Source organism: Hemitrygon akajei, chromosome 4 (genome assembly GCF_048418815.1).
Source record: "Hemitrygon akajei chromosome 4, sHemAka1.3, whole genome shotgun sequence".
NCBI classification, from domain to species: domain Eukaryota; kingdom Metazoa; phylum Chordata; class Chondrichthyes; order Myliobatiformes; family Dasyatidae; genus Hemitrygon; species Hemitrygon akajei.
The window spans coordinates 30,551,452-30,567,909 of NC_133127.1; the positions used below are offsets into that span (position 1 = coordinate 30,551,452).

The window sequence follows — 16,458 nt, forward strand, 5'->3', positions numbered from 1 at the left end:
TGTCATCCCTCAAATTGTTTCATGGTTATCAACCCTCTATTGTTCCCTGCAAAAGAGCCAATGCTGGTGGCTTGCCAATGCCATAATGCCTGGAAGGGACATAATGCCTAGCTGTTAACCATGCTTACTGTTGCTAGGCTAACCATTGTTGGCACCTAATCAAACAATTCTGGCCTGGGGACTTTGTATGTCCACACAAGATCCTGGGTGCCGTCCAACTTCTTCTTGAATCCATCATTCATTGGAGTTCCACCGGACCCATCCGGATCGCCCTAGCTGTCAGGTGCCAGCTGTAGGGGATGTAGGTGGTCCTTTCAGGCCTGGGCAGGCAGACACCTCCCCGTATCTACCCAGCTAAAAGTATTCACCTGGCGTTTGTTCAACTCAACACCTGCTCTTATTCACAATCCTTCTTGATAAAAGAGTTAAAGGAGACACAGGAAGCAACTTTCCAAAGATCATTGACAATTAGATGATGCATTCATTTACAGTTGTATTAAAAAGGCTACTCACCATATTACTGGTTAGTACTGCAATGAATAACCTTGACAAAGAGCAATAGCCATGTAGTTGGAGTTTCAGGACTTCACAGGCAGGAACCTCCCAGTCTCCACCTAGCCACTTGTTTCAATTCATCACCTGCAGCCTATTTAAACTCAGCTTTCATCCACAATCCTTGTTCATCCATCGAACCAACTAGTTGCTCTTAGTCTTCAGTTACCTTGTTGCCCGTCTGTGTAGTATTGTAATCACTTGTTTTGTGGCCACTAGTGACTTCTTATTTCGCAGTTTATTATTAAAGTCATCATTCACTGCTGAATCATCTCTGCTGCTCTGCATTTGGGTCAAGACTCTTACAATTTCTGACATGGAGATCATTTCAAATGCAAGTTGCAGCCCTGCTCACCTTTCACTTTCTCTAGAAACTGACTAAATTGCTTTAGCAATACACTGGGAATCCAGACTTCAAAAATTCCATATTCCTTTCACAAGGTCTATAAAGAACTTTTCTTAAAGAGACTGAATGCTGTGTTAGTGCACTTCAGTTGTCACTGATCGCAAGGAGTGCCAGGGACCAATATCATTGCGGGCAGATTTGTTAGAGCTGTTGGAGAGGGTTTAATCTAATTTGGTGGTGGGGGGGGGGGGGGAGAATGGGAAACAAGGTCATAAAGCTGAATATGGGGAAGTTGGTATACAACTAGATGCAGTGTGTGGTGAGACTAAGGAAGGACAGGCAGATTATAAGGCAAAACTGCATTTAATGTAAATCAGTTGAAGTGTAGCATGGGGGGAAATTTGAAAAAGGTGATGAATACAGGATTGCAGGTGTTATTATTTGAATGTATGCAGTATATGGAATAAGGTAGATGATCATATAGCGCAGTTAGAGATTGATAATTATGACGTTTTAAGTAGTGGTTAAAAGAAGATCATAGTTGGCAGCTTAACATCCAAGTATACACATTGATAAAATTATGGAGCAGACTTGATAGGCTAAATGACCTAATTCTACTCCATGTTTTATGTTATAATGGTGTTATGGGTTTCCCAGTGACTACAAGAGAGAGACTCTGATGTAGCTGGACATAATGTTACCAGCAGTTGCAGTAGTAAATGCGAGATTTTTAGAGAATTACCACATGCTACACAATGGGGTGATTGACAGAAATCATCCATTACCACCTGAGCCAAAAAGTAAGAAGGTGAGTAAAGAAGGAAGACAAGGAGATTCAGATGCAGCATTGGAGGTTACCAGATTTATGGGCTGCACTTGAGCAAGGTTTTCAATTCCAGCAAATCAAAGCCCACTTCTGGCAGCTGCTTTCACCATCAGACTTCAAAGCTATGTTGTCCATTACTTTAGTGCATGTTTGAGATGTCTGAGATGCCCTGCTGAAAGTCAACACCCAAAGTCAAATATTTGAGTGGCAGCAATGAAAGCCCCAATCCTGCCATCCAAAAGGTGCAGAAGTTTCCTTTTCCAGGATTCTCTTGCTACTCCATTCAACTATCAGTACAGGCAACAACTAGCCCTGTGACCTGACAGAGGACAAGGCAACTAAGACAAGTTCTAAGCAACTTTCAATTTAATAAACTTAAGAAAATCTGCACATGCTGGAAATCCCAAGCAACTTGCTTTCAACTTAAAACCCTGGACAGCTACATAGACCCTAACTACAGCATTCTGACATTTATCGCAAGACATCTGAATTCCAAAAAAACTGATGGGTAATTTCTGAAAGCTGCTGTAATGCAAGTTAACAAATTTCATGACTCATGCCTGTGATAATAAAGCTGATTCTGAATGATAATGGAAGTTGTAGCAACTAGTATTGTTATCGACCATACCGTTGGGTTCCAAAGAATGCAAATCAAACTGGCTGACCTCTCCATGTTGGAGAAGACACTTTTCTAGTTCTGCATCAAAATAAGGACTGAACTGCAAGGCAATCCCTCCATTTCCTTCGTCAGGATAACTCTGACAGTCTGCCCATTGGGCTACTATTTGACTTTCAAGCCAATCATGCTTCTTCAAACTTTAACCTTGTGAGGTTCTTGTTGTCCTGAGTAGAACAAGGCTGACCTTACGACAATCCCAAGAGCAGTGGGTCAATGGATGGGGCTCCTGGAATCTGAAGAGAAGCCACTTGACAAGCTTCTGCCTTATGCATGCTTATGTGCATTTGAATATGACATTTCAGTGATGATTCTTCTACCTTAGGGGAAGCAGGAAATTGCAAACTTTTTTTTCACTTCCATAGCCCTTTGGCATGATATATAAAATCCATGAGTCCCTGATTAACTTATTCCAACCCTGCCTGTGCTTTCAATCCAGCGCATGGATATTCACTTGCACACAAACAGGCAACACTTCTGAACAACAGAATAACAAGCAACACAATAAGCAATTTTGCCCAAATTGTAGACTTCCCAAACAAATGAGGGGTGAGAAATTGCATACATGGTACTTAAGGATCCACATGAGAACCCATACCAGCTTGTCAACATGAAAGTTTATCACTTTTTATAAATACAGAATGTATAACCAACACAGCTCCGCACGTAGCAAGAGCAAAAGAATATTAGAAAAAGATGCATGAGTTTCCCATTCAGCCTCCTGAACTTGCTCTACAATTCAGCAAGTTATGGCTGATCTTTTAGCTCTAAAGTTATTTTCATTTCCATTTGCCAAATCCATTATGCAGAAATAAATCACTCTATTTTGAATTAATTCAATGACTGAGCTTCCACAATCCTCAAAGGACTTCCTCCCTCATTTGTTCTACTACATACGTACATTCTCAAAATATTTCAATAGACCAATCAAACATGGTTTTCCTTTTGTAAATCCATATTGGCCTTACTCATTATTTTCTAAGTCTCTAGACAGCACATTCTTGATCATAGATTCAAGGATTTTCCCTATAAATCATGCCAGACAAAAGCTTAAAGATTCCATGTTTATTCTTTCCCTCATTTCTTAAAAAGGTCAAGATATAATGTTGCCTTGAAATCTTTCCAGAATCTGCATTTAGTGTTTTGAAAGATGCTAACCAGTACAGGTACTATCACAATAGCTACCTCCTTCAAAACTCAAGGGTGCAGATTATTAAGTCCTTAGGACCTATCAAGTTTTGAGTTCATTAGCCTTGCTGGAAGATCACCCCCCTCCCCCACTCCCCGAATACCTACATATTCCCCAGAGCCTGAATAACTAAGTAGTTATAATGGGTGACTTAAATCTACATATAGATTGGGTGAACCAAATTGGTAAGGGTGCTGAGGAAGAGGATTTCTTGGAATGTATGTGGGATGTTTTTTTTAATGAACCAACATGTCGAGGAACCAACTAGAGAGCAGGCCATTCTAGATTGGGTATTGAGCAATGAGGAAGGGTTAGTTAGCAATCTTGTTGTGCGAGGCCCCTTGGGTAAGAGTGACCATAATATGGTGGAATTCGTCATTAAGATGGAGAGTGACGTAATTAATTCAGAAACAAAGGATCTGAACTTAAAGAAGGGTAACTTTGAAGGTATGAGACGTGAATTAGCTAAGATAGACTGGCAAATGATACTTAAAGGGTTGACGGTGGATATGCAATGGCAAGCATTTAAAGCTCGCATGGATGAACTACAACAATTGTTCATCCCAGTTTGGCAAAAGAATAAACCAGGGAAGGTAGTGTACCCGTGGCTGACAAGAGAAATTAGGGATAGTATCAAGTCCAAAGAAGAAACATATAAATTAGCAAAAAAAAAAGCGGCACACCTGAGGACTGGGAGAAATTCAGAGACCAGCAGAGGAGGACAAAGGGCTTAATTAAGAAAGGGAAAAAAGATTATGAGAGAAAGCTGACAGGGAACATAAAAACTGACTGTAAAAGCTTTTATAGATACGTGAAAAGAAAAAGATTGGTCAAGACAAATGTAGGTCCTTTACAGTCAGAAACAGGTGAATTGATCATAGGGAACAAAGACATGGCAGACCAATTGAATAACTACTTTGGTTCTGTCTTCACTAAGGAGGACATAAATAATCTTCCAGAAATAGTAAGGGACCGAGGGTCTAGTGAGATGGAGGAACCGAGGGAAATACATGTTAGTAGGGAAGTGGTGTTAGGTAAATTGAAGGGATTAAAGGCAGATAAATCCCCAGGGCCAGATGGTCTGCATCCCAGAGTGCTTAAGGAAGTAGCCCAAGAAATAGTGGATGCATTAGTGATAATTTTTCAAAACTCCTTAGATTCTGGATTAGTTCCTGAGGATTGGAGGGTGGCTAATGTAACCCCACTTTTTAAAAAAGGAGAGAGAGAGAAACCGGGGAATTATAGACCGGTTAGTCTGACATCGGTGGTGGGGAAAATGCTAGAGTCGGTTATCAAAGATGTGATAACAGCACATTTAGAAAGAGGTGAAATCATCAGACAAAGTCAGCATGGATTTGTGAAAGGAAAATCATGTCTGATGAATCTTATAGAATTTTTTAAAGATGTAACTAGTAGAGTGGATAGGGGAGAGCCAGTGGATGTGGTAATATTTAGATTTTCAAAAGGCTTTTGACAAGGTCCCACACAGGAGATTAGTGTGCAAACTTAAAGCACACGGTATTGGGGGTATGGTATTGATGTGGATAGAGAATTGGTTGGCAGACAGGAAGCAAAGAGTGGGAGTAAACGGGACCTTTTCAGAATGGCAGGCAGTGACTAGTGGAGTACCGCAAGGCTCAGTGCTGGGACCCCAGTTGTTTACAATATATATTAATGATTTAGATGAGGGAATTAAATGCAGCATCTCCAAGTTTGCGGATGACACACAGCTGGGCAGCGGTGTTAGCTGTGAGGAGGATGCTAAGAGGATGCAGGGTGACTTGGATAGGTTAGGTGAGTGGGCAAATTCATGGCAGATGTAATTTAATGTTGATAAATGTGAGGTTATCCACTTTAGTTGCAAGAACAGGAAAATAGATTATTATCTGAACGGTGGCCAATTAGGAAAAGGGGAGATGCAACGAGACCTAGGTGTCATTGTACACCAGTCATTGAAGTTGGGCATGCAGGTACAGCAGGCGGTGAAAAAGGCAAATGGTATGTTGGCATTCACAGCAAAAGGATTTGAGTACAGGAGCAGGGAGGTTCTACTGCAGTTGTACAAGGCCTTGGTGAGACAGCACCTAGAATATCGTGTGCAGTTTTGGTCCCCTAATCTGAGGAAAGACATTCTTGCCATAGAGGGAGTACAGAGGAGGTTCACCAGATTGATTCCTGGGATGGCAGGACTTTCATATGAAGAAAGACTGGATCAACTAGGCTTATACTGACTGGAATTTAGAAGATTGAGGGAGGATCTTATTGAAACATATAAAATTCTAAAGGGATTGGACAGGCTAGATGCAGGAAGATTGTTTCCGATGTTGGGGAAGTCCAGAACGAGGGGTCACAGTTTAAGGATAAAGGGGAAGCCTTTTAGGACCGAGATGAGGAAAAACTTCTTCACAGAGAGAGTAGTGAATCTGTGGAATTCTCTGCCACAGGAAACAGTTGAGGCCAGTTCATTGGCTATATTTAAGAGGAAGTTAGATATGGCCCTTGTGGCTAAAGGGATCGGGGGTATGAAGAGAAAGCAGGTACAGGGTTCTGAGTTGGATGATCAGCCATGATCATACTGAATGGCGGTGCAGGCTCGAAGGGCCAAATGGCCTACTCCTGCACCTATTTTCTATGTTTCTATGTTTCTAACTCTTTAGGCAGTCTGCTGTAACAGATGTTTGTCAGAGCTGCACCAGAGGAATGTCCAACCCTTGTGGGTCAAAGGCTAGCATCCACAACCAAGGCTTTTAGTTCCAATCAAGGTGAGAGAGTTGAAATTGCACTGTTGCCACAGGTCTACAAGAAATATTGAGGAGCTGGCTTTGTTGTGATTTTGTTCTGTTGCCTTCACTCTTCCAGGAGCATCCTGCAGTTAAATCCAGGGAATCTCCCGTACTATTGTTATCTTCTTTGTAATCTCTTCATCATTACAGCCTTGCTCAGAACAAGAGATGTAACAAGATGGTGTGGGATACCATCTCTGGATGTGCTGACACAGTGTGCCTTATATTGATTAGCATCCCATTCTTCTGGATAGGTGCTCAATAAGAGAAGCAGCCCACAATTGAAACCCGTATGAGCTTGCCACCATCTAGATATGGAAGAATTAGCAAGTTAATAACATGCCATACTCAACTGAGCACCAGTCTCAGCAAATCGTCTTGACCACTGACTGACATAACCAATCTTCATTATTCCATCAGGCACAGCCTAGGGTAACCACTAACCAAATACTGATCTAAAATAGACAATTAATAAGGCTGGGATGTTGCATCAGGTTCTCTCTTTAAATTATTACAGTAACATGAAGAAAGCTTTATTTTCCCCAATAAATACAGCTCCAGAGATGAGGAAAACTCTTTGTGCCATGAGTACAGCCACAAAAAGACAAAGGAGCCTTTTACTTGCCCCTATCAGAATAGAAGAATACTCTCCACCTGCCACAACAAGGCAGATCTGAAGAATACGTGTCTCTTCTCTGCAGCTTATTTGGCACATTGTAATTCTTTGCATTGCCTTATCCAATAACAAGTCTGAACTTCCAATACAGCCCAAATCAACACAATGCCTGCAGTATGTACCATATGGATAGCAGCAGTACAAGGGTTCCTCCTACATTAGGGAAAAGCTTTGGTCTACAGGTATCGTGGCTGCATAGTGGTTAGCGTGATGCTATCAGAGCTCAGGGTGTCGCAGTACAGAGTTCAATACTGACGCCGTCTATAAGAGGTTTATACATCCTTCCTGTGAGTGCATGGGTTTCCTCCAGGTTCTCCAGTTCCCTTTCATAGTCCAAAGACGTACCCATTATTAGGTTAACTAGTCACTGTAAATTGTCCTGTGGTTCGTTCAGGTGGGTTACTGGGCAGTGTGGCTTGTTGTGCCAAAAGGGCCTATTCTGTGCTGTATAAAATATTGCACCTTGAAAAACAAGGTACTCTAAAGCCTGTAAGTGGAAGTCCAATTAGATGTCACTTACACTTTGAAACATATTTTCACTTCCCTTACAATAATAGCACTCCCTCTGCAACAGCACCACAGTTGATTCAGGAAGGCTTCATCTCATCACATTCAACAGTAATTAGTGATGAGTAATAAATACTGACCACCCAGAAACATATATTTTAAAAAATTATAATATGTATTGCAATTTTTATACAGAGCAAATAAGCTAAGTGGTGAAATAAAGTAGAAAAATCCATGCTGAATGAAAAAAATATGAATAATATAAAATCAAATGATTAGAACACCAATGTTGTAATGTAAATATGCAAAGGTTATAAAAGGAAAACCTGAAGAATGTTTTTATCCTGTAGCTGGTCTTCTTTCTTCATTTTCCCATTTTCAAATATTACTTTGTGTCAGTTTATTTTTTCATTCCATTTATTTGTTCTTTTATTACCTCAAAGAGAAAGTTGGCAGTAATTCATCCAGTCCTGATGAAGAACCTGGACCCAAAACTTGACTTTTCATTCCTTTCCGTAGATGCTGCCTGACCTGCTTGTTTGTGTGTTATTCATCAAGTATTTCATTTCTGTTTACTGCTTTGTATTGTAAGGTTTCAGCCTCTAGGTGGTACTATGTAGATATTCCAACAACAGTACTGCATAGTGCCACCTGCAGCTGAAACTGAGAACATTGCTTGGTGCTGATGCAAAGTGCACTACCAAATAACTGAGAAGATCTCATCAATACAGTAAATATATTAAGTACACAAAGTTGATACAGTAATATAACTTTTGTAACAAGGTGTAACTAAAACATACCATAGCTGGTGAAGCATTTTAAGGTTTTGTAACTACAATTTCAAATAAATGTTTAGAACAGAAGCAATTTTATACTTCATTCTCAATTGCAGATAATAGAGATTGACATGGACTATTTATTAAGGCTTTACATTAAAAATTGCCCGAAAATATACAGTGCCTATAAAAAGTATTTCCCCACCTCCCCACCCCAGAAGTTTTCATGTTTTATTGTTTTACAACATTGAATCACAGTGCATTTAATTTGGCTCTTTTTGACACTGATAAAAAGAAAACAACTACCACACACAAAATGCTGGTGGAACGCAGCAGGCCAGGCAGCATCTATAGGAAGAAGTACAGTCAACGTTTCCGGTCAAGACCCTTCATCAGAACTAACTGAAAGAAGAGATAGTAACAGATTTGAGAGGGGGAGGGTGAGATCCAAGATGAATAGAGAAGACAGGAGGCGGAGGGATGAAGCTAAGAGCTGGAAAGTTGATTGGCGAAAGGGATACACAGTTTCTGGGGGCCTTTTATCGGTACTTTCATAACCTTCCTCTTGACTAGGGTTTTTTTTTCTTTTCAGTCCCTTGCTTTCAGCTCCCTTTTTTTTTCTGGTAGTAGGCATTATTATCCTCTGTTGCTAAGTGTATTTACAGTCTGGGAGTTTGACTGTCCGGACTTATACTCTCTATATTGTGTGGTGGTTGGTCTGGAATTGTTTTTTTTTTCTTGTGTTGTGGGGTTTGGGGAGGACACTAAGCTCACTTGTCTTTAATTTAGGTGCTTTTTTGTTAAATTCTCTTCCTGTGTAGCATATTGTTATTGTATGCTTAACCTTGCTCTGTATTAATGCTCCTCATTGGGATTTGGGGTTTTTAATTTTGTAAAATGTTTTGAAAAACTAATAAAAAAATTTAAAAAAAAAAAGAAGGGATACACAGTTGAAGAAGGGAAAGGATCATGGGATGGGAGGCCTAGGGAGAGAGAAAGGGGGAGGGGAGCACCAGAGGGAAATGCAGAGCAGGCAAGGAGTGATTGTGAGAGGGACAGAGACAGCAAGAAAGAAAAAAAGATGGATAGATAAATAAATAAGGGATGGGGTAAGAAGCGGAGGAGGGGCATTAACGGAAGTTAGAGAAATCAATTTCATGCCATCAGGTTGGAGGCTACCTAAACGGAATATAAGGTGTTGTTCCTCCAACCTGAGTGTTGCTTCATCTTGACAGTAGAGGAGGCCATGGATAGACATATCAGAATGGGAATGGGACATGGAATTAAAATGTGTGGCCACTGGGAGATCCTGCTTTCTCTGGTGGACGGGCATAACACCACCTTATATTTCGTCTGGGTAGCCTCCAACCTGATGGCATGAACACTGATTTCTCTAACTTCCGTTAATGTCCCTTTCCCCTTCTTTCCCCATCCTTTATTTATTTTCCTTTTTTTTCTTTTCTCTCTCTCCCTTTTTTCTCTCTCTCTGCCCCTCTCACAATCACTCCTTGCCTGTTCTCCATCTCCCTCTGGTGCTCCCCTCCCCCTTTCTCTCTCCCTCCCTAGGCCTCCTGTCCCATAATCCTTTCCCTGCTCCAGCTCTGTATCCCTTTTGCCAATCAACTTTCCAGCTCTTAGCTGCACCCCTCCCCCTCGTCTTCTCCTATCATTTTGGATCTCACCCTCCCCCTCTCAAATCTCTTACTATCTCTTCTTTCAGTTAGTTCTGACGAAGGGTCTTGGACTGAAACGTCGACTGTACTTCTTCCTATATATGCTGCCTGACCTGCTACGTTCGATCAGCATTTTGTGTGTGTTGCTTGAATTTCCAGCATCTGCAGATTTCCTCATGTTTGCGAACAAAAAACAACTATTTTGTGTCAAAGTGAAAACAGATCTCTACAAATTGGTCTAAATTTATTACAAATATAAAACACAAAATAATTGATTGCATAAGTATTCACCCCTTCAAGTCAGTATTCAGTAATATGCAACTTTGGCAGCAGTTACACCCTTGAGTCTGTGTGGATAGGTCTCTATCAGCATTGCACATCTGGACACTGCAAATTTTTCCCCATTCTTCTTCACAAAACTGCTCAATCTCTGTCAGATTGCTGAGGATCACGAGTGAACAGCTTTTTCAAGTTCTACCACAAATTCTCAGTTGGAGATTGGACTCTGGCCATGGTCACTTGCAGGACATTAACCTTGCTGTTCTTAAGCCACTCCTGTGTAGATTTGGCTTTATGCTTGGGGTCATTGTCTTGCTGGAAAACAAATCTATTCCCAAGTTGCAGCTCTCTTGCAGACTGTATCATGTTTTCCTCCAGGATTTCCCTGTACTTTGCTTTATTTTATCCCTTACCTTCACACGCCTTCCAATGACTGCCACAGTGAAGCATTCCCACAATACAGCTACCACCATGCTTCACCGTAGGGACGGTGTATTTTTGATGATGTGTGGTATTTGGCTTACGCCAAACATAGTATATATTCTGATAGCAAAAATCTCAATTTTGGTTTCATCAGACCATAGAACCATCTTCCAGCTGACTTCAGAGTTTCCCACATGCCTTCTGGCAACCTCTAGACAAGATTTCATGGGAGCTTTTTTCCTAACAATTGCTTTCTCTTTGCCACTCTTCCATTAAGCTACAACTGGTGAAGCACCCAGACAAGTTGTATACGAAGTATCTCCCATCTCAGCCAATGAAGCTTGCAACTCCTCCAGAGTTGTCATGGGTCTCTTGGTGGCCTCCCTCACTAATCCTCTTTTTGCATGGTCACTCAGTTTTTGAGGACGGCCTGCTCTAAGCAGATTTACAGTTGTAACATATTCTTTCCATTTCTTGCTGATTGACTTAACTGTACACCAAGGAATATTCAGTGACTTGGAAACTTCCTTATTGTCCATCTCCTGACATGCTTTTCAATAACCTTTTCTCGAAGTTCTTGGAGTGTTTTGTCTTCATGGTGTAGTTTTTGCCATGATACTGATTTACCATCAGTTGGGACCTTCCAGATCCAGATGTATTTTTACTACAATTAGTTGAAGCTCTTTTGACTGCACACGGTGATCTCCATTTAACTAGCTGTGTGACTTCTAAAACCGATTGGCTGCATTAGTGATGATTTGGTGTGTCATATTAAAGGGAGTGAATATGTATGTAATTATTTTGCATTTTATGTCTGTAATTAAGTTAGATCACTTTAGAGAATCTGTTTTTACTTTGACACAAAAGAGTCCTTCGTCTTGATTAGTGTCAAAAACAGGCAAATTAAATCCGCTGTGATTCAAAGTTGTAAATAAAACATGAAAACTTCCAAAGGGGTGAATACCTTGTATGGGCTCTGTTAAGTCATTGTTATATTTTTAATTGGATAATGCAATGACTGAATTGTTATGCACACTGGCTCTGGATGAACATAACAATCTAACCATATAAATACAAAATATGTCTGTTGAGTTGCACTCTAATGTTAAGGAAGAACTTACTTGAAACAAATTCTCTTGATGTGGCTGGGGTAGACAATCGTGGTGTTTGCTGTCTGATACCAGAGAGAAGAGCATCAGTAATACCTACAGTATATTCATTCACTAATATTGTATTATACAAATCAACATAGACACTTAAATAACCCAGAAGACATCTGTGAAGGTCATAGCAGTAATTTGCATGGTGTTCTCCTGGAATGGCAAACACCCCTGTGTCTGATAAATGGGTTAAGTTATGAATTCCACCCCCTCCCTCAGAGTTCTTCACTTGGGAGCTCAATCTACTTAAAGCAGTGAGCCACTCAGAGTCAGAATCAAGTTTAATATCACCAGCATATGTTGTGAAATTTGTTAAACTTTGCAAAGGTAGTGCATGATAAATATAGAGAAAAAAACTTATAGTAGTATACATATATGTTTATGAAACAGTTAAATTAAATAATTAGTGCAAATGCAGAATATGTTAAAAAGTGAGGTAGTGTTCATGAGTTCAATGTTCATTTAGAAATTTGATGGCGGGGGAATGGAGCTGTTCTTCAATTGTTGAGTGTGCACCTTCAGGATGTTAACAATGCAAAGAGAGCATCTCCTAAGTTGTGGGGATCCTTAATGATGGACTCCACCCTTCTGAGGAACAGTTGAAGATATCGTGGATGCTACAGAGACTAGTACCCATAATGGAGCTGACTAATTTTACAATCATCTGCAGTTTACCTCGATCTTATGCAGTAGCGCCCCACCCCTCTCCATACCAGACAACGATGCAGCTGTTTAATCTAAAACAGCTCTTGATGAACTCCTGTCAAAGTATGACATTAATAACTATCATAGTAAAAATGTTGTGATAGTAATGCTCAAGTTAAGTGGAATCAGAATCTCAATCAGGTTTATTATCACTGAGATACAGTATGTCATGAAAATTGTTGTCTTGCAATTGCAGTACATTGCAATACATAAAAACTACAGTAAGTTACAATAGAAATATAAATAAATGTAAATAAAGCAAAAAGTGAGAAAAGTGAGGTGGTGTTTATAGGTTCATGGACCTTTGAGAAATCTTGACAACGGAGGGTAAGAGGCTATTCCTTAAACATTGGATGTGCCTCTTCAGGCTCCTGTATCTCTCCCTGATTGTGGTAATGAGGAGACAGCATGTTTTGGATGGTGATCCTTCAAGATGGATGCCATCTTCTTGAGGCACTGCCTTTTGAAGATGTCCTTGCTGGTGGGGAGACTAGTGCCCATGATGGGGCTAGCTGAATCTAAAAACCTCTGCAGCTTGTTTTTCTGATCCAGTGCATTGGCACCTTCATAACAGGCACAGATGCAACTTGTCAGAATGTTCTCCACGATACCTCTATAGAAATTTATTAGATTCTTTGGCTAGAAAAAAAAGATGGCATCAGCGAACAACATGACCAAGGGCAACATTCTCCAGACTGTTCACGAAACTACCTCTTTCACTTCTTTTACGTCTTCTTTCAAATGTAGTTCTGCTACTATTGGAGCCTATAATCTATATTTTGGTGATGTGTTTTCAGGTCAACTGAGAAATATGGTGCTTTGCTGTCTCCATGAGGTTTCCAGTGAAACGTGTGGCCTCGAAGCCATGAAGCCTGGAAAAGGGTTGCAAGCCCATGGTCAAATCCATTTCTCACCAATCCTGCTAATTAAAGTATCAAGGAAGATTGAAATCATCGAGGAGTGACCAGAAGGCTAATGGGTGTTCAGCACTGTCTACCAGCCTCTCGCTCTCTGCAGCTGGAGAAAAGTGTCTGCATGTGACAGTCTCTCTCTCTCGCCCTCTTCCTCGATGCTGCTGGAGGACTGTGTTGGAGTCCTGGGTCATGGGTTGGTGTGTGTTCTCTCAACTTCCCCTTGGTGAAGTCCGCAATCAATTCTTTGGTATAACAGACCAAGGATTAAGTTCAGTGGGAAATGCAGTTAAACAGCAATACATAAATTGTAGATGCAGAAACATCTTTCCAAAGGGGGCTTTAGAGAGCAGGACAGCACTTCTACCTGCTCTATTGGTAGGGAAATGTTAAATGAGGCACTCCTAGTAATAATCAACTCAGAACTATTTTTTTTCAAGAATAACGCAACTGTGATGAAGTTTACTCTGTTAAAGTTTACGAAATTTCTTCAAGTTTCCAAATTGGTAATGGAGACTAACAAAGGGTCTCGGCCTGAAATGTCGACTGTACTTCTTCCTATAGATGCTGCCTGGCCTGCTGCGTTCCACCAGCATTTTGTGTGTGTTGCTTGAATTTCCAGCATCTGCAGATTTCCTCGTGTTTGCATTTAAGAAATTGTTTTTCCTTTCCCTTTCTCAGGTGTACTGGATCACCTGAACACTTATCTGTCTTTAGTAGTACCAACAAAATTTCAAATCTCTTCACAATGATTAAGACCCAGTGACCCCTCCCCCATTCAATTTCACTGATACAAAAAATTTCAGTTGGATTTCACCATATAGTTGTTTTGGCACTACAGCACACTTTACATACATGAACATATATACAGTCTGTGCATACATGTATGATTCTGTTGTCACAGACCAACAGTATTTACTGGATAAACAACCTACCATTTTTGCAACAGTGCACTACAACTGAGATGCTGCTAATGTTGTTGGATCTAACTAATGGAGGAGCCAGTTACATAAAAGTTCACTGCATCAGACAACTTCATATCTACAAACATTCCTTGTCCTGCTCTGAACTGCAATGGTTGACAGATTTATTTGAGAACCTTCTTTGTGAATAGACGTTACAATGATTGGTACTGAAGTTTGGGTAAATGTATTGCTCTCTAAATGGCCTCAATCAATATAATTTTCTTGCGAGACCTCCTTTCCCTCCCCACACCCTGTTTCCATCTGAACAGCTTTGTCCTTGCTATTCTCCCAAAAAAGGAAAGCTCTGTAGCCGCATCCGTGTCTGGGGACATCAGTTTCAGCAACGGTCTTTAAATCAGAAAACATCTGCCCAGTTACTACGGGCAGTCAAAACTTGAAAAATTGTGGAGATCAGAAGTGTGTAAAATTATAGCAATAGTTAGAAGAAATCAAACAGCAAGAATTCTGTAATGCAGCAGTTTCCTTCTTGCTGCTTAATGTGTTCAAGTAGCATGTTGAGTGTGACCCCTAAATTTCTACTGACATCACATTTTAGCAGAACTTTATAAATGGATCTACCATTCATTCTTTTGATCTACGAAAGACTTTACCTTTGTTGAAATGTATTCTCTAGTTTTGTTATATAGTTCTTATTTTCTGCAAGTTCACTGAAAGATAAATATACAATCCATTACGAAATCAAGTTTTATGATTACATTGCATTCTGTAACATATGAGGCTGTTATTTTCTCCAGTGCCACAATGCTAAATAACACCTTTCCAACAAGAAAATATTTCATAAATTCAACCAAAATAATTGAAATTCTGCTGTGGTTGTTCCAGATCTCCATAAATAATGATAACTTATCAACTTTTCAGTGTCTCAGTGTTAAGATTTTCAATGTGATGAAAGCTCCAGGAAAGGTTATCAATTAATACCGACACAATTATCTTAACCATATAACCATATAACAATTACAGCACGGAAACAGGCCATCTCGGCCCTTCTAGTCTGTGCCAAATGCTTACTCTCACCTAGTCCCACTGATCCGCACTCAGCCCTTTCCTTTCCTGTCCATATACCTATCCAATTTTACTTTAAATGACAATACCGAACCTGCCTCTACCACTTCTACTGGAAGCTCGTTCCACACAGCTACCACTCTCTGAGTAAAGAAATTCCCCCTCATGTTACTCTTAAACTTTTGCCCCCTAACTCTCAACTCATGTCCTCTTGTTTGAATCTCCCCTACTCTCAATGGAAAAAGCCTATCTACATCAACTCTATCCCCCTCATAATTTTAAATATCAAGTCCTCCTCAACTACTTACTTTCAAAGGATTTATTACATGCACTGACAAAAATGAATGCAGGGTTTTTATTTTAAAAAGGTGTAATTGTGTACCAGACCAAAAACTAAATATAGGTAGATAGCACCAACAGACTCAGTGCACTGGCGACAAAGATTGCATGGTGAGAGTAGAGAAGAAAAGCAAACCTGGAGGAAAATTACCTTCAGCTTTAGGAAATACAATAAACGATAATGTCTTGATATACTAAACATCAGAAAACTGATGAAGGTAATACATATTATAAACTAGAACCCAAAGTTTTAAAGTAGCCTTAACATGGCATTTGAGATGAAGAAATATTTACCGCTGTAATTGTTCTTTCTTCTGTATAATATGCTCTGCATAAGCCTTCAATTTTTCATGCTGATTGTACAAGAAATAGATACATTATTGGTAAACTTCCACGACTAGTAACAACTTAAATCATTATTTCTACCTTCCCAATAATAAGATTGCACAAGTAATCTTATTAAAAATGCGATTCACCAGAAAAATCTTAAGCATTTTAACTTATACCATTTTATATCCTATTACTTCATTATTTACTCAAACTTGCCTTGTCATTGTACTTAATGCAGCAAGTAAATATGGTCCCAAGAATGAGTCAAGTTCAAATTCAAGTTTATTGTCATTCAACCATACACATGTATACTGCCAAA

At 40.0% G+C, this 16,458-nt stretch overlaps 1 protein-coding gene across 1 annotated transcript in view; it reads right to left on the minus strand.

Moving 5' to 3' along the window:
• The window catches only part of rnf212 (ring finger protein 212), a 77,590-nt gene that overhangs the window by 23,617 nt on the left and 37,515 nt on the right, over positions 1–16,458 (minus strand). Inside the window, exons 6-8 of the mRNA XM_073041895.1 lie at positions 16,104–16,162; positions 15,059–15,115; positions 11,828–11,880 (exon numbers count right to left, since the gene is read on the minus strand). Of these exons, the coding sequence (XP_072897996.1) occupies positions 11,828–11,880; positions 15,059–15,115; positions 16,104–16,162 (169 nt within the window). The remainder of the gene's footprint in view (positions 1–11,827; positions 11,881–15,058; positions 15,116–16,103; positions 16,163–16,458) is intronic.